At 38.1% G+C, this 19,079-nt stretch overlaps 1 protein-coding gene across 2 annotated transcripts in view; it reads left to right on the forward strand.

Moving 5' to 3' along the window:
• Positions 1-19,079, forward strand: part of UVRAG (UV radiation resistance associated) — a 292,940-nt gene that overhangs the window by 28,867 nt on the left and 244,994 nt on the right. Inside the window, exons 2-3 of one of the 2 annotated variants that reach the window (XM_045818150.1) lie at positions 1,035-1,152; positions 10,830-10,864. In XM_045818150.1, the coding sequence (XP_045674106.1) occupies positions 1,035-1,152; positions 10,830-10,864 (153 nt within the window). The remainder of the gene's footprint in view (positions 1-1,034; positions 1,153-10,829; positions 10,865-19,079) is intronic. The other variant, XM_045818151.1, reaches the window with a different exon arrangement.

The raw sequence follows: 19,079 nt of genomic DNA on the forward strand, positions 1-19,079 counted from the left end.
AACTGTCTCTCCCAAAGAATCTTAATTTCTGGATTTGGAGAAAGGATTACATATAAAGAAGGAACTGTGCTGTTCTGGTCGACTGCGCATGTAATTAAAGACGGACTTACCTCAGTAGGATAAATAGGCTGTCTTTTAGCCCGCAGGGAGAGCTTTAAGCATATTTTAAAACTGAACACTTGCTTCTATTTTTAAGTCTCCAGAAATGATTATTTGACACAGGGAACCAGCCTTTGGGAATGAAACCGCGTGCTCAGATTTCAGCATTGCCAGCATTTTTTCTTTGTGATATGAGATGACTTGGCTGTCCCTTAAGTTATCTTGCATTTTTGTTGATTTCTACTGTTGCTTAAGGAACTTTTGCCTTTCTAACACACTTAGGACTCCAAATAATTCATGCCTCCTAGTTTGAGAAATTGTTGGGAAGGAAGCCTGATTAGGAAATAGAGATTGGCTGGCTGCTGGTCAAGTGAGAATTTAAGCTCACTTTTGAGTTATTGGCTGGATGGAGCAACCAGTGAGTTATTGCTTTATTTTTTGGTCTTGGTCTCTTTTAATGGTTGTACAGATAGAGGGATGTTCTGGCATCTAGACTGAGCTAGCCATAGAACTATATGTATGCACTAATAGCTGCTGATTTTCTGTTGGTATGAGATGGACTTTGCATGTCTACCTGCATCCTTCTGAAGGGAAAAAAGCAAATTATTACTTAGTCTATGTCCCAGGAAATACTAATGCTATTCTGCAGGTATATAGCACTTAGATAACATTTATGCTTTTCAAAACTATTTCATATTGTTGTCATTTCATGCTTACAACGTGAAAGCGACATGTTGTAACCTTGTAAATAAAATGTGGCAGGTATAACTCCCATTTGACAAAGGGGGTGCCGAGATATAAGTTAGGGGCTAGGTTAAGGTTGCTGGCTCAACAATAAATGATATCTCACTGTCTTTTATTTTTGAATTATAACTTTCATAAAATTTTATGGGAGGAAAAAACTGAACAGCCTTCTTTTTGTGGTTACTTTTTAGCGTCGTCTTAGACATCTTCGGAACATTGCTGCCCGGAACATTGTGAATAGAAATGGCCATCAACTCCTTGATACCTACTTCACACTTCACCTGTGTAACACTGAAAAGGTACACAAAGGTAAGGAAGGGATCCTGTGAACTTGCTACCCACAGATCATTACATCTCATTTTTATTCTTTTGTGACATAAGTGCCCCTTGCTATTACTGGTTACCCAAAAGCTAAATTGTCATGCTGTGACAATATTTCGTGAGCAGTTACATATATTAAAGAAACATGACATTTGTACAAAGTCAATATCCAGAAATTAAAGGAATTTCTGTACAACAACAATGAAACAGCAGAAGTAGAGATCAAGGAAAAAATCCCATTTGAAATAGCAAAAAGAAAAATAAAATATCTAGGAATAAACCTAACCAAAGAGGTAAAAGACCTGTATTCAGAAAAACTACACAACACTGAAGAAAGAAATCAAGGAAGACACAAACAAATGGAAACATATACCGTGTTCATGGATTGGAAGAATTAATATCATCAAAATGTCCATACTACCCAAAGCAATTTACACATTCAATGCAATTCCTATTAAAGTACCAATGGCATATTTCATAGACATAGAACAAACACTTCAAAAATTTATATGGAATTATAAACGACCCCAAATAGCTGCTGCAATTTTGAGAAAGAAGAGTAAAGTAGGAGGGATCACAATACCTGACACTAAACTATACTACAAGGCCACTGTAATTAAAACAGCCTGGTACTGGCATAAAACAGGCACATAGACCAATGGAACAGAACAGAGAGCCCAGAAATAAGCCCAAGTCTCTATGGTCAATTAATATTTGACAAAGGAGGAGGCAACATAAAATGGAGTAAAAATAGCCTCTTCAACAAATGGTGTTGGGAGAACTGGACAGCCACGTGCAAAAAAATGAAACTTGAGCACCAACTTACACCATATACAAAAAATAAATTCAAGGTGGATAAAAGACTTAAATATAAAATGTGACACCATTAAAGTCCTAGAGGAGAACATAGGTAGGAAAATCTCAGATATTTCACGAAGAAACTTTTTTACTGACTTGTCCCCTAGAGCAAGGGACATAACGGAAAGAATAAACAAATGGGACCTCATCAAAATTAAAAGCTTCTGCACAGCTAAAGAAAACCTTATCAAAATTAAAAGAACCAACTGTATGGGAAAACATATTTGCCCATGACACCTCAGACAAGGGTTTAATCTCCAAAATATATAAAGAACTTACAAGACTGCACTCTAAGAAGACAAGGAATCCAATTAAAAAGTGGGCAAAGGACTTGAACAGACACTTCTCCAAGGAGGACATACAGAAAATCCAAAGACACATGAAATGATGTTCAATATCGCTAGCTATCAGAGAGATGCAAATTAAAACCACAATGAGATACCACTTCACACCAGACAGAATGGCCATCATAAACAAAGCAACAAACAACAAGTGTTGGAGAGGTTGTGGAAAAAAGGGATCCCTAGTGCACTGCTGGTGGGACTGCAGACTGGTACAACCACTATGGAAAGCCGTATGGAACTTCCTCAGAAAACTAAAAATGGATCTGCCTTTTGACCCTGCAATTCCACTGCTGGGACTCTATCCTAAGAATACTAAAACACCAATTCAAAAGAACCTATGCACCCCAATGTTCATAGCAGCACAATTTACAATAGCTAGATGCTGGAAGCAACCAAGATGCCCATCAGTAAATGAATGGATCAAAAAACTATGGTACATTTACACAATGGAATTCTATGCAGCAGAAAGAAAGAAGGAGCTCCTACTCTTTGCAACAGCGTGGATGGAGCTGGAAAACATTATGCTAAGCGAAACAAGCCAGGCAGTGAAAGACAAATACCATATGATCTCACCTTTAACAGGAACCTAAATAACAAAACAAAGAAACAAGCAAAATATAACCAAAGACACTGAAATAGAGGCCAGGCTGACAGTGCCCACAGAAGAGAGTAGAGGGAATTTAAGGGGACAGTGGGAAGGGTTCACGGGAACAAACTTAAAGGACACATGGTCATAAACTAAGGGGAAGGTGGTAATGGGAGGGAAGTGGGGAGGGGTGGGAGGGGGGGCTGGATTGGGAGTAAAAAGGAGAAAACTGTATTTGAACAATGATTAAAATAAAATAAAAAAAAAGAAACATGACATTTGGATATTTCTTCCAGCTAACTGAATTTTACATTGATAAGTTTATTATTCCTTTATGAATGTTAGCGATTAATGTCTTTATTCCAGTAGCTATTATTTAAAATAGATTATATGAGTCTAGTATCCAGTACTAATTTGCTTCTCTTTAACACATAATTGGTTTCTTTAATATTATGATAAAACTGAGTCCTATTTCTTCTCATGTCTGTAATTCCTTGTGTATATTGAGTCATTTTCTAGAAGAATTGGCATTGTTTCTTTGAATTCAGCTTTATGTATTGAAATGTTGATTCTTCCACAAGTGACAGTTCTAAAAGTAGACCACATATTTGATTCCAAACCACAAGCATCTTTTGAATGCTTACTTGCTGGATGAAAGGCACTTTGGTACAGTCATTCGACCTTGTGTCGCTGGAGTAAGAGAGGAGGCAGGGGGCACTGGGCTAGGACTGAAAGCATCCATACCCGTTGTAGCTCAGCTGTTTAGTGTTTAGCTGTGTGACTTTGGGCAAAGATCATGGCTTTTTGAACCTCATTTTTCCCATTTGTGAAGTAGAGATAATGAGTCTTATGAAGCCAGCAAGACAGATTGTTATGAGGATCTACTGAGATAAGGTGATCACACTTGGCATGATGTTATTGAAGGTCTTCTTGTATTAATGAAAGGTGGCATTATGTGCTTTAATAAAAGTTACTAAGGGCTTGAAGTTTGTCCTGTGGCAAAAATGAAATATTTCAATGACATACATTTTTTGGTTTTAATTACTTTAAAAAACCATTGTTGAAGCAGTAGTTGTTTTAACAACTTTTTTCCTTTTTCAGTTTTAATATCAGCATATGCTCATTAAAAATTCAATCTGGAATTATATAGAGTAGAACTTCCCCCAAAGTAAATAGCATTAAAATAATTTTTAAGGATGAAAAAAGGACTCTAAAATCTACCATTTTCACATAATTTTATTCTTGTTTTCTATTCTGATCATTGCGCATTTTTAAAACAATTGTTGCAATCTGAAGATGAGTGCTAGCTACTGTGACAAATACCACCAGTCTCAGTGGCTAAACATGATACGTTTTCACTCTGTGTCCGGGGCAGGTGTTCTTCCTTGGGTGCTGTCCTGGCAGCTGCCGTCTGGGCCATGACACAGGTGTCCAGGCCCCCTGTTTGGGGGTGCTGCTGCCATCAACCCCCGACCTCTGGCTTGGCAAGAAAGGAGTTAGTTGAGGGAGGTTAAAATCTTTGATGGAAGAGGCCCAGCTCAGTTCTGTTACGTTCTGTTGGCCATAGATCTGCGTTGTTTCTTTTAGATGAAAAGGGGCCTGGGCAGTGTCTTCCTGTGTGTCCAGAAGGAAAACAGTTTGGTTGCTATTTGTCCCAAAGGTGTAAGCATTTTTGCAGATCTTAATACATTTGACCTACTGCTCACTAATTGCTTTTACCATTAGCAATGTCTGATGGAGCCAGAGTATTTTAAATGTTTGATATGTTTCTGTATAACCTATTCTTGGTTATCTTCATAGAACTTTTATGTCCTTGCTCCAGTTACTATGCTAATTACTACTAATTACCTCTGATAATAGTTATTAACATAGTACTTAGCACATCTTAGGTATTTGGTAAATGATAGCAGCTGCTATTAGAATTGTAATGTTAACAATCATAATAGTAGTTTCTAAAAAGAGCTGTTATGGAACTGGTTGATGACCTTGATGTAAAAACTTGCCTAAGAGATATGAGAAAAGTGATTTTTTTGTTCTTGTTTTTATATTTTGTACTAGCTCAAATCCTGATCTTAGAAATTATCATGGACTCTTTGTTGAGGTTATCTCAATAAAGTGATCATTAACACAATTAGGGAACAGCTGGTGACAGGCCACAGGGAAGCCCAGTGTCTGGTGGTGGTTTCGAGTCTGTCACTACCTGGCAAGCCCTTGGGTAGGGTGTTCAGTTAGTTTATCTCTAAGATGAGAAGACTGGTGATTTTCTGTTCCAGAAAATGTCATGGATGAACAGAGTCTGTTCATGGTGGTTTTATTGGACCCATGTCCTGGGTTCTGTAACTCTTATTTATTGTAGGAGCCAGGGAGCTCTTTCCTTACTAAACCAAGTTCATACCGCTTTCTCTTACTGGACTTGTGATGCCAAACACAGGTCTAATTATCCATCTCACGATTATCACATGGCCCTTGGTGTAGGATGAACATTGTAGAAAGCCAGTGGGCTCTTCGCAAAAAACCACATGCACCACCTGCTTAGTGGCATCATTTGTTAGTTTTAAAAGGAAGTTTTTTTTTTAATTGGAAGAATATCTGAAATGCTGATTTTAAGTTATCCTTTTATGTCAGCTGAATTCACAGCAGATCCTAAGAAGTTATACATGAGATTAAAAAAAATGGCATCTTTTAGCACTCATAGGAGACTATTTGCCTTTTAGGTAGTTTAATGCCAACACTAGTTATCACATCTCCAGAGCACAGTCTTGTGTTATGGGTGAGGACCTAGGTTTTAATCTTGGTTTCCTCTTAAACTTGAAATTTTTATAAAGTCAGTATTGTTCTCAAGCCATAATTATTTTCTCACCATGAAATGTGAGTGCCTGTCCTCTCCTGGAATGTCAGCCAGCTCTCTTGAATTCATCAGAAGACAAACTCTATATAATCCAATTTGGTGATCTCATTCAAGTCTCATAGTTTCAAATACTATTCATCGCTAACAGCTTGCAGGTTTATATTCTTAGCTTGGACCTCCCCTCTGGACTCATACTCCTATATTCAGTCGTCTGCATCTCTATTTGGAGTGTATCATAGATACTTAAACTAAGTTTCTGGAATTCCTGCTCTGAGTCACCTCCTGTATTCTTTCTTCTCTCAGAAAATAACAACTCCATCCTTTCCTTGGCTAAAAACCTTGGAATCATTCTGGATTGTCTTCTTTTATATCCCACATCCAGTCGTTCAGCAAATCCTTTTGGCTCTTCCTATCAAACTATATCCATAATCTAATCACCCTTTACTATCTCCAAACCACTGTCCTCTTTTGCTCAAATTGTTGAAGTAGACTTCTAGCAGGTCTGCCTCCTCATGTACTTCCGTCAGTATGTTCTCAACCGAGATCTTGTTGACATGGAAGTGAGATCATGTTATTCCTCTCCCTAAAACCCTCCTGTGCCTTCCCATCCTACTCAGTAAAAACCAAAATCCTTGTGGTTTTCTAGAAGGCCTTTTGTGATTTGACCCTCTGTGACCTCTCTGAATTCAGTTCCTTCTATTCTAGTTCTCTGTTCCAGCCACACTGATCTTCTTGCTTCTTGCTGTTCCTTGAGTATATCAAATTTGCTTCAGTTTAACTCTGCACTTGCTGTGTCTCTGGCCTGGGCACACTTTCCTCCTGATACTGACGAGCTCCCGCACCTCCTTTCTGGTCTTTACCCTGAGTGTTTGCTGAGAGGAACTCTCCTGATCACTGACTAAACCCTTTTCAAAATTGTGACTATTCTCCTCATGTCTTTTGTGCTTTATTTTTCTCCAAAATACTTAATATCATTTGACATACTATATGTTTAATTATTTGGTTAATGGATATCTCTCTCCACTAGCATGTAAACTCCATGTAAATTTGTAGGTCACTTTTGTTCTCACTGAACTATCTCCAATACTTGGAACAATGCTTGGCATATACTAAATTCTTACATATATTTTTTTTTCATTAATTTTTTGAATATCTAATGCAGTTCATGGTTCAGAGTATTTATAACATGCAGTTCTTGGCTCTCGTGTGTGTGTGTGTGTGTGTGTGTGTGTGTGTGTGTGTGTACATATACAGGTCTGTATCGAAGTCTTCCTCTCACCTGCTCTCTCTCCCTGGTTGTCCACCCCACCCTTCTGACCACTGTTACTCATTTCGTATTTATCTTTGCTGAGTCTCTTTATACAAATACAAATAAAATCAGTACCACACTATATGTATTTCTGTGCCTTGAAATTTTCACTTAATATGTCTTAAATGTTTTTCCACATTTAAAATGTTTTTCCATGTACTGATTGTTTTTTCACGTTGGTTTATAGAGAGCTTCCCTAATTTTCTGCATAGTTTTGCATTGACTAGATGTACCTTAAGTTATTTGGCTGTCTTCTGTTGGTAGACATTTATAGGTGGCCCCAGTCTTTTGCTGTATACCCAGTACTGTGTTGAATAACTTTATAAGCATGTTATTTTGTATATTCCAAGAAGCAGAAGTATAAAGAGAGTGCATATTCACAGTTTTGGTAGATACTAGAAAATTATCCCCGTTTGCATTCCCACTTGCTACATCTTTACCCCCAGAGCCTCACCAGCAGGCTGTACAATCAAGCTTTAGAATATTTGCCAATCTGATAGGTGAAAACAGTTTTATAGTGTAGTTTAGGATTGTGTTTCTTCTATTGTGAGTGACGTCATGGTACTAAAAAGGCATCTGTTGAGTGAGTGGAATGCTGCCTAACAGCCAGAACATGCCGCCGGAACCAGGCCCTGCAGCCTCCGATTGCCTTGCTTCTTAGGCCTGGGCATGGGTGGGAAAATGTTTGTATCTAATGGTTCCTTTCATATAGAAATAGATATCGGATAATCTTTTTTTGCTCAAATTGAATGAATAAAAATTAATAGATTGTATTAATAAAAATAATTTAAAATTCATTATATCATTTGAGCCTCACGAGAACCCTGTTATTTTTCAGGTGTCCCTCTCCTTTGAAAGGCAGAGACACTGGCCCCAAAAGCTTGACTTGTCCGGAGTCCAGCTGACATGCGGTCTGTGTGGGACTGGGCCTGTTTTGTGACTCTGAGTCCACTGTTCTGTTTTTCCCCGTGCCCTGTGCTGCTCACTTTATTGACAATGTTTTAGATGTAACAATGATAGTGTAGGCCCCTGGTCAGCATGTTAGCAATTACCTCAGAGTCCATGATTTCTTTCCAAATTGTGTGACTTTGTTGACCTCTCTGCATTTAAATTAGCCATTTAGCACGTCCATTTTGAGGGTCTCATGAAGGAGGAAAATTGCTTAGTTTAATTTACACAAACAGCAAAATTTTGAAAGAAATAATGATACTGTTAATCTTCTAGGAGCTAGAGATATTTTAAGGAACTATTTAATAGTTTAATTTAACTTTGCAGATTAAGCTGAGGAATTCTCTCAAAGAAAAAAGAGTATTTTAATTTGTTTACCACAGATTTTAAAAGTAATACATATTGTAACAAATTCAAATAATAAAAAATGTAAAACTATAAAGTGAAAGTACTCTGTTATAAAAATACCTTTTTAGTTCTTTTAGTCTTTTTTTTTCTAAAAATATGTATGGTGTATGTAAATTAGAATCTGTATATATACAAATACCTCATACATATGTATCTATAGTTAATTCATGGTTGGAATAATTAGCCATTTGGGGAAAAATTAAAAAGAATAATACTTATGGTTGCCCAGTCTAGCAGACACAGGTATTTTCGCAAGTGGGATTATAAATTGGTACAATAGTTTTAGAGAATAATTTGGCAATATTTATCAAATTCATGTTTTTCTTTTTGTCTTACAATTTCACTTCTAAAAGTTTATCCTATAGAATTAAATGTCTTAGTATATATGTCTTTAAAAGGTTGTTTATTTATAACATTACTTGAAATATCTAAAAAATAGCAGTAACCTAAATGTTCATCAGTAGGAGATATTTATTTTTTCATCCTCATCTGAGGATGTACTTACTGATTTTAGAGAGAGAGGAAGGGGGAGAGAGAGACAGACAGAGACAGAGAAAGACAGAGAGAGAGAGAAACATTGATGTGAGAGAGATACATTGATTGGTTGCCTCCTGTATATGCCCCTACCAGGGATCGGACCCACAACCTAGGTATGTGCCATTTCCGGGGGTTGAACTCACAACCTTTTGGTGTATGGGGTGACACTCCAACCAACTGAGCCACATGGCCAGGCCAGTAGGAGATTCTTTTTAAAGATAATTAGAATTATCCCTTTCTTTATTTCAAATAATAGTTCAAGATAGAAAAATTAGAAAACTTCCAAGCAAAAACTAAAAGTAAGCAACTTTTACCATCTGAGATAAACAGTGTTAATATAATTATAAAAATTTGGATCCTGTAGTAAATTCTTAGAATGTATTTTTTTTCACTTAATACATTGTGACGATCTTTCCACAAAATAGTTTTATCCTGTCTGTTCTTTAAAACGAAGACCAGCGTGGACTAATGTGGGTGATGTGTGTGTCAGGAAGTGCGTTCACCGGAAGAGGTTGCCTGAGAGCGTGGCGCGGTGCGACTGCTCTGTGCTCACTGCCAGCCAGTTCCCAAGCTGCAGCTGTTGTTAGTGAGATGCCTTGACAAGTTGCACCACTTTTGAGTTTTACCTATACTGTCGCAGGCTTAATCTATTTTTTAAAGTTCATTATTTTTAAACTTCTGTCTAAGAGTAATATGTGAAATTGTTGATTCAAAAAAGTGAAGAGGTCTACCCTGTACCAGGGCAACTTGCCTTGACAAGTTGCACCACTTTTGAGTTTTACCTATACTGTCGCAGGCTTCATCTGTTTTTTAAAGTTCATTATTTTTAAACTTATGTCTGAGAGTAATATGTGAAATTGTTGATTCAAAAAAGTGAAGAGGTCTACCCTGTACCAGGAACGGTTTCACGGGCTGAGGAGACAGCGGTTGTACAAACCAAACATGGCTCCTTTGTGGAGCTTACAGTGAGGGGTTTAATGTATGAGTCGGAAGTTTCAGTATGTTAGAAACAATAGCTATCTATGTATCACTTAAAGTCACCCCAAGTGCCAGCGGTATGTGTGCACATAGCACTTGAGAAACAGTCCCCTTCAGCAACCTCAGGATACAAAGGTCATTGTAAGCTCTTCAGAGACAGCATCGGGGAGGTGACTTTGGCAGGGTCAACAGGGACTGTTGGAGGGTGGCCGGAACCTCTACCCGAACCTCTGTCACGTTTCTCTCTTTTGTGTCTTTAAGTTTTGTAACATTTACGACATACTTGAAGGTTTGTAGAATCATGAAATTTTAATGCTTATAGAGGACCTTTGGTTATTAGTCTAATTCTCTAAGTTGTCTAATGAAAAGTGGTCCCAAAGAAAGTTAAAGGGACAGAATATTAATGATAGGTGGAACTAGATGTAAGGTTATTTGGTTGCTAGATCAGTACTCATTCCATAATACCACTGTGCATGATCACAACAGATGTTTGAGAAGACGGAGCATGTGGAATCAGCTGTAGAGAATGGCAGTCGGTAGGGGAGAAGAAAGTCTTAGCATTAAGGACACAGATTTGAATCTAGGGAAATAGGAGCCAGTAAAGTAAAAATCACTAGCTTAAATCTCAGTTGGTTTTGACTTTTCTTTACTAATGTTTTTCCCTTTAAAATACTTTAATTTAATCTTTATTTCTATTTTATTTTTTACAGATAAAGATATAGAGAGGATCCATACCTTGAAAATGTTTTAAGAGTTACACTGAAACCTGTTAAACGATTTACCAGACTGAGAGTTAATGAGCTTATTTTCTTCCAAGTCACTTATTGTTTTTTTTTCTTTTTTTTCCAGAATTTTATAGAAGTGAAGTGATTAAGAATTCCTTGGTAAGTTTGACTTCTGACAGGTACATATGTCCAAACCTACAATTCCTGTCTCAGCAAATGCTGAGACATAAAATAAGGTCAAGTTCAGTTCTGGTACTGTGATCCTTCTGTAGTTAAATCTTCTGCTTATTTACACTTCAGTCTTCATCGATTTGCGTGTTGCTGTATCTCTAGTGCTTAGAGCTTGCCTGGCACACAGCAGGTGCTGGAAAAATATTTGCTAAATGAACTGGTATTTTTTTCTTTTAAAAAATCGGTGTTTTTTTTTTCAACTCAGATTTTATAATTCTATCACTTCTATTTACTATAGAGATTTTTTACTTACCATCATTGTAATACATGAAATCTTCGTTTAGATTTAGTTCTTAAAAATTTTGTGTCCAGGGCCATTGTCTAGGATCCTCCTACTTGTTTATGGCAATGCCATCACTCAGTTGGAAATTTGGATGTGTCCTACTTTTGATACTCTGTTCACTTGATATTTGCATACATGGCTTAATTTATTGGGCCATGTTCATAAAAAGAAGAGCTTTATGGTAATGATAATATCCCTTTAATGGTCCAAGACCATACTGGAATTGGCTACTGTCCACATTTTTAAACCTCACCTTCTAATACCTTTTCTCACTCACTGTCTCCCAGGCGTACCTCAGTTTTTTTTAGTGCGTCGAACATGCCAAGCTTATTTGTTCCTTATGCTCTGCTGGAACAACTTGTTTTTCCAGCTGTTCGTGTGGCTGAAGAATTCTTTGAGGTCTCATCTCTGTCATTCCAGCTAGGCCTTCTATGACTATTCCATCTGAAGTAGTTCTCTTTCCCCTATTCACTGTTTTTCCCATCACCTGTTTCATTTTCTTCAAGCGTTCATCACTATTGGAAACTCTCATTCACTAATTTGTTCATAGGTGTTTATTTACTATCTGTCTCCTATGTGTGAGACCGTTCGCCCGTGAGAGTGAGGACCGTGGCAGCCGTGTTCACCTGTGCGATCCTGCGGTGTAGAGTAGTATGGATGCTCAGTGATGAGTATTTGTTAGATGAATAGGTGGATATCAGTGATGTGTTGTATTTGCAGAAGCCTTGTACATATGTTATCCCATTTTGATCCTTAGAAAAACATGTAGATAGGGTAGGTCTTAAGAAACTGACACACAGGGGGGCCCAACAACTCCTGCAGTTGTGCAACTGCGAGACTAGAACCTCAGTTTCTAGACCTTCCGGCTTAAAGTTTCTACTACTCTCTCCTCTTAATCCAATAGTCTTCCAAATATCTCAAATATCGTAATAGATCCTAGGCCAACCAGCTTCCTTAAGTCCGTCTCTGAGTAGCTCCAGTCATCAGTAAACGTCCTCATACATTACATGATTCATGATAAATGACTAGCACCATCCCTGACACATAGTAGCTACTGAGTAAATATTAATTTTTCCTTTTCTTCTGGCTTAGGTGGAAATAGGAATGGCCCATAGACAAGTGAGAGCAGGGGAAGGGAGCAGAAAGAGTAGATGTCACTTGGATTTATCTACTCCCCTTTCCATAGTCAAAACTCCAGTTGGAGATGGTTTTACATCTCATTGCGTTTTCTCTGGATTTGTATCATAATGGACACTATGCTATAGTGGTACCTTAGTGTATTACTCTGCATTATTAGTATTGTATTTACTTGATATTCAGTTGACTTCCACATCCATATTTCTGAACATCCTCTCTCTGAATGTTCACTCCTATCTTCAACTCCTTTCGACTCTTGTCTTCTGACCCGTTGATGAATTGTGGTGTCTTCATCCCTGGTGTACTTAGGCTAAATAGTGTTTTGTAAACTGGATTCCAGATGAGCAAGAGGGTTGGACAAAAAGACTCCCAAGGTCCTTTCAACTTACAGTTTTCTACAGTGGTGGTTTCCTGAGTGTATCACTGATCAACATTTGCCTGCATTGTACTTATTCATGAGCATCTCCCCTCCTAAAGTAGAGGAGGTTGGAGACTGCCCGAATACCTTCATGTCTCCTTAGCTCCCACTGCATTCTGTTGGGTAGTCGTTTGTGAAATGTTGATTCATTGGTATTTCCTTTTCAGGATATTCTTTAAGATTATGATGTTTTTGGGAAGGATTGTAAGTTTGGTAAACTTCAATTCATTTTTTTTCTTTTGAAAGGAGTCTTAGCTTTTTGCTAAATCATTGCGACTGGTTCAGATTAATAGGCATTTAGCATCACAGGAGTCAGTGACCCCCTGGGAATGTGCTGGGGATGTCACGGTGTCACCTCCCTTCTTGCTGTCTCTGAAGAACCACAGATGAGCAGAATTTGTTGATTTTTTTCCCTGCTCAGGAGTTTAATTCTGAAACTAGTTGATATATGCTGAATAGAATTAGTGATTGAAATGATTTTATTCCTCCTGGTTGCCACTGTGCTTGGCATATAGAAGTTGCTCAGCAAATGTTTCTTAATCAATGGATTCATCCACAAATATTTTATTGACTGATGTCTAATTAGCTACTGAAGGATTAGGCAAAGTAATACTTTTTTGCTGAGCTTTCAGTAAATTTTCACTTGGGTAAACTAGGATGGGCTCTGAGCTTGTGAATAATCTTTTTCACTCACATAACTTTAAGGATTTGACTGTTTTCCCTAGGTTTATATTCTGAGCTTGGTCCTTAGACCAGAGTGGCCTGGTTTTGCCATTCTTTTTTTTTTTTTTAAGTTTTAAAAAGGATTTATTTATTTATTTATTTATTTATTTATTTATTTATTTATTTATTTATAGAGAGGGAAAAGGAGGGAGAAAGAAAGGGAGAGAAACATAGATGTGAGAGAGAAACATTGGTTGGTTGCCTCTTGTGCTCCCAACTGGGCGCCTGGCCCGCAACCCTGGCCCTGACTGGGAATGGGACCAGCAACCTTTCGGTTCACAGGCCAGTGCTCAGTGCACTGAGCCACCTCAGCCAGGACAGTTTTTTTCAAAAAATTTTATTTATTTATTTAAAAAAATTTATTTTTAGAGAGGGGAAGGGAAGGAGAGAGGGAGAGAAACATCAATGTGTGGTTGCCTCTCACATACCCCCTACTGTGGGACCTGGCCCGCAACCCAGGCTTGTGTCCTAGACTGGAAATCCAGCTGGAGACCCGTTGGTTCGCAGGCCAGCAGTCAATCCACTGAACCACACCAGCCAGAGCTTTTTTTTACTCTATGTTTTTCCATCACTATTTCCGCCTCCCATACTCTCTTACACCTCTACCCTCTCCTTCCCACCCTGCAGTTTTGCCATTCCAATGTCAAAGGCAACATGGAAAAATGGACACAAGATTAAAAAGAGTGTTTTCTCTAAAGGTTAGGTAAACTGTCCTTACGTTCCTATCCTGTGCCTCTCACTCCTGAACACTCCAAATTAGTGCTGTCCAATCACCTTTATGCGCTGATGGCAGTGTTCTGTCACTGTCCCGTACAGCCACCACTAGCTACATGTGGCTGTTGAGCACTTGAAATGTGGTTAAGTGTTACTGAGGAACTGAATCTTTAGTTTTATTTAATTTTACTTTAAATAGCCACGGTAGCTAATGGATGTAGTATTAAACAGTGCAGTTGTAGACGCTTCTGAAAAGCTTTCTTACAATCTGTAATATAGCAGGAAGAAATTTCTTTTTTTATGTGTGCTTTAAAAAACATACACTTTGTACTTACACTGCTAGTACTGTTCTAAGTCAGTATAATAGCTGCTCATAGGGCGCTGTAGGTCCTTTAATGTGCAAGATGACCTCATGAAGGCAGGGGCTCGGTGTGCATCAGCCTCGCATCTTCCATGGGCATTGTGTTGTGCTGGGCTTGTTCTTGGCAAACAAGTGAGGAGAAACCAATTTATAGTGTGTGTGTGTGTGTGTGTGTGTGTGTGTGTGTATATGTATATCTCCTAATCCGACTTGTCAGTTGTAAGACTCAGCAGCATCTTATGTTCACCAAGAAAAAATAAACACTTGTGTTTGAACTGAAACACAGGGCCTTGGCAATAGTCCAGTGTGAATTGTGATTCAATCTTAGGAATCTTTTATTACTTTGAAATTTGTTTCGCCCATTTTAAGGGAGTATTTATGTAGCGGTTTTTTTTCCTTCAGGTTCATTGCTTGACCTGTGATAGGGAATCTTTTCTATGTACTTCAGCAGTAAAATATAAATCTGCTTCCTTAATTTGTGGGAATTTTCTTTTCTTCAGTCCCATAAAGAAGATGGGTGAGGTTCTTTCTTCATTGACAGATATTTGTTTCTCTAATACCAAGTTCATGCCGTGTTGCTCTTTTTCCGGGCCTTCTTGCCTCCATAAAAATGTAATACTTTTTATTGAATTTTAACATACAGATGACTTTACAGATCTTAAATATATATCTTGGTCATTATTTTCAAATCGAATACACCCACGTAACAACTAGTGTCTACGTGAAGAAGCAGATTTTCAGTGCCCTAGAAGGCCCCTTGCCCCTCTGCAGTTTCTGCTACTCTCTCGACTTCTAACATCGTAAGTTAATTTCACCCGTTTCTGAACTTTATGGAGATGAGACCGTATGTTGTGCACTCTGTCATGTCTGACTTCCGCGTCTTAACTTTCTATTTGAAGAGTCACCATTATTATTGCCAGGATGTATTTGTAGTTTGTTTTGTAGTATTCCATTCTGTGAATATACCAGAATGTGTCCAGTCTTCTACTGATGGTTAGTTTCTAGTTTTGAGCTAAGGTGAGTAGTGTTGCTATGAACTTTCTTATATACATCTTTTGGATGTATGAATGCCTTTCTGTTGGGTATATATGTAGGAGTGGACTTGGCTTGGAATATGCATGGGACCAGCTTTGGTACACAGTACCAAACAGTTTTCCAAATTTATTGTTTCATTTACACTCTCACTAGCAGTCTGTGAGAGTTCTGGTTACTTGTGAGCACTTTGTTATTTCTTTACTATTAAATTTAAATTTTTGATAGATATTATACACAAGACTCCTTTTGTTTAAATCTAAATCAACAAGGGTATTTTATTTTATTTTTTTATTTTTTAAAGATTTTATTTGTTTAGTTTTAGAGGGGAAGGGAGGGAGATAGACAGAGAGAGAGAGAAACATCGATGTGTGGTTGCTGGGGGTTATGGCCTGCAACCCAGACATGTGCCCTGACTGGGAATCGAACCTGGGACACTTTGGTTCCCAGTCCGCGCTCAATCCACTGAGCTACGCCAGCCAGGGCTACAACAAGGGTATTTTAAATGTCAGTTAAACTCAGCACACTTAGTGCCAACACTGTGCCTAACTTAGAACAGTTGACACTAACAACTGCCACTTTTAAGGTTGTGGCCACTTTTAAGGTTGTGCCTGTGGAAGCAGTAGATGACTGCCACCTGGTGGTCAAATATTATAGGACTGTATTGTTTTCACGTTTCTAAAGTCAGAATTCATCTTATAAAGTGAAGAAAAGTACATACTAGAATTGTTAAATTGGTATATGTTAAGTGGCAGTAAACATAGTGGAGTAAAGTAAAGCAGCAAAAAGGAGTATTTGGCAGGGGTGCTCGCCTGTGTTTCTATGGTAATCCTATAGAAGAGGATCATTTGAGCAGACACCTGAAAGATCTAAGGGAACAAACTGTGCGTCTGTGGGGGAAGACTGTTCCAGGCCAAGAAACAGGAAAGTACAAAGGCAGGAGAGCACTTGAGGTTTTTACGACATGGCTAAGAAGTTAGCATGGCTGAAGTGGAGTGAGCAGGCCAGGTTTTGCCAGGCAAATGTGACAAAGGGGGGGCCAAGGAACTGAGCACCTGGCAGCAGGGGAATGACCTAGAGAGACAGATGATAGCAAAAGGCTGGATGGCGTAAGAGTAAGATTTTGGAAGGGATAAAGTTACAGGTCATGCACAATTAGGAGCATCTGGTGGACAGGCATCCTCGGCTTACTCATTTTCCTATATTCTAATGTCCTGGCACAATGCTTTACCCAGAAAAGGCCAATAAATGTTTACCGCATTGAGTAACAAGAATTATCCACCTTTGACAGGTTAGATGGTGGAGATGTGCCTGCAAGTTATACATCAGAGTGATGGTTTCTTCTAAGATATATTTAGCATAAAATAATTACTGGTGAAATGTATTATTCAGCTTTAATGTCTCTGGCTTCAGCTAGCCACGCCCTCCAAACTGTTTGTTAACTCTTGGGAACTTTGTTATTTTTGGTTCAGGAGGAGGTTATAGCCTTAACATGATTGAAGGGTCATTGGTAATAACTAAAATGATAGAAGTAGTAAGAATGGAAGGAACCGAATTCTCTAAAGTGGATTTTGTACATGCACAAGGGACAAATTGTAGTGAACCCATTTGTATCCATCTTTAATGATTACAAAATTAATTATTAGATAAACTTTTAAAGGGGAGTTTTATAACTTTTATTAAAAAATTTAAAATCTCATGGTGGGAGTAAGAACAGTGATAGCTAATTCATGTGTGCTTTTTAATACATAAAGGGTATTAATTATTAAGCACTCATTTGTAATTCAAGTAGGGTGCTGGCTGCAATATATGTATTGTTTCTTATTCTGATAACAGTGCTACAGGGTAAGCGATATGCTTGTTTTATTAAGGAAACTGAGGTTCAGGCTGAGGAACTTGCTCTGGACTGTAAAGCTAGTGGTGACTCATAAAACTGCTGTCCCAGAGCCCTGCTCTTTTGCAGCATCCTGTCGCTTCCCTGTACCACACTCCTTCAACTGATGAAATGTCTCCTAGAGTTAGACTAGCCGAAGTCAGTGATGGGCCTCACAATTGAGTAAACAAAGTTCTAGGGCATATGTTTTTTAGGGAAAGCATGTAACAATTTATCAGAACCATAAATTTATGTTGGAATTGAGACTGCCTGAGCTCTTCTTTAATAAAAAAAAAAAGATTTTATTGATTTATTTTTAGAGAGAGGGGAAGGGAAGGAGAAAGAGAGGAAGGAAAACATCAATGTGTGGTTGCCTGTCACGTACCCTCTACTGGGGACCTGGCTGGCAACCCAGGCATGTGCCCTCACTGGGAATTGAACCAGCGACCCTTTGGTTCACAGGCCGGCACTCAACCCACTGAGCCACACCAGCCAGGGCTGCCTGAGCTCTTTTTAAATCTTTGGGGAAAAACTGACATGAACAGCACAAATAGTCATTTATGAGATACTGGCCTGAATGACTCTCAAAGTTTATGTTTCTGTTCAATTGTCACTGAATGAACTAGCTTTTCATCTTTGCAGGTGTGAGTCTGTGACTAGGGAGTTGGCTTCTCTTGATGATGCCAAATTATGTTACTCCATGTTACAGTACATTGTGTTTAGGGTTTTCCGACTTTGTTCTGGTCAACTACATGATTTGGAGGGAGACTGATATAATTGACACATGCAATTATTTTACCAGGGAAGAAGAGGATACTATGAAAATATGTAGAAGTATTATTTATCTCAGTTTGGGATAGGGTGGTTAGTAAAGGTTTCTACCAATAAGTAATTCCTGAGTCAAGACATGAAGATGAATAGAGGTGAATGAAATGGGAAAGAAGAGTTTATTGGGCTGAGGAATAAATACCGCTTACAAATTCAGTACGCAGTTCCTAAGAGAGTGAGCTGTCTTGTATGTTTTGAGAAAGTTGGAACGTCTTTTATGAAGCTTTAGCTGTGTTTCTTGTGACCACACATTTGTTATTGAGTATTAAGAACAGTGATAGCCTAGTTTGTGTGTTTTGAAAATTTTCTATTTTTGTGTATCTCTTCAATTAAATAGGTATGAATTGAGCTGTTAATGATCATTGTTGTAAAGAAATTGTTCTGGTAATAAATAATAATTTTACATTCACTGTGGGTAGTTAATGGGCTGTGAATTTTTAACGATATGTATATCCTGACATTCTGCCACTGTGAATTAGTGATTAATATGGTTTAGGTCCCTAAATGATGTAGGTACTTGAATAATTTGTTCTTTCTAGAAAGCAGGCTGGTGTGTTTAGATAAATATAAATAAAAATCATTTTATGGGTTGTTTACAATAACATTATTGAGCAATAAATCTTTGAATGTGTGGCAGACTGTATCTGCCAGCATCTGAATGCACCAACTCGGGCCTTATTGCTCATTGCCTGGCAGCTATTTTATAAAAGTATAAAGGAAGGCCACTGTAAGTAGACTGACAATAGCTCTATTATAGTCATAGAGCTGTATTAT

Source organism: Phyllostomus hastatus, unplaced genomic scaffold (genome assembly GCF_019186645.2).
Source record: "Phyllostomus hastatus isolate PE091 unplaced genomic scaffold, TTU_PhHast_1.1 phas_scaffold_317, whole genome shotgun sequence".
NCBI classification, from domain to species: Eukaryota; Metazoa; Chordata; class Mammalia; order Chiroptera; family Phyllostomidae; genus Phyllostomus; species Phyllostomus hastatus.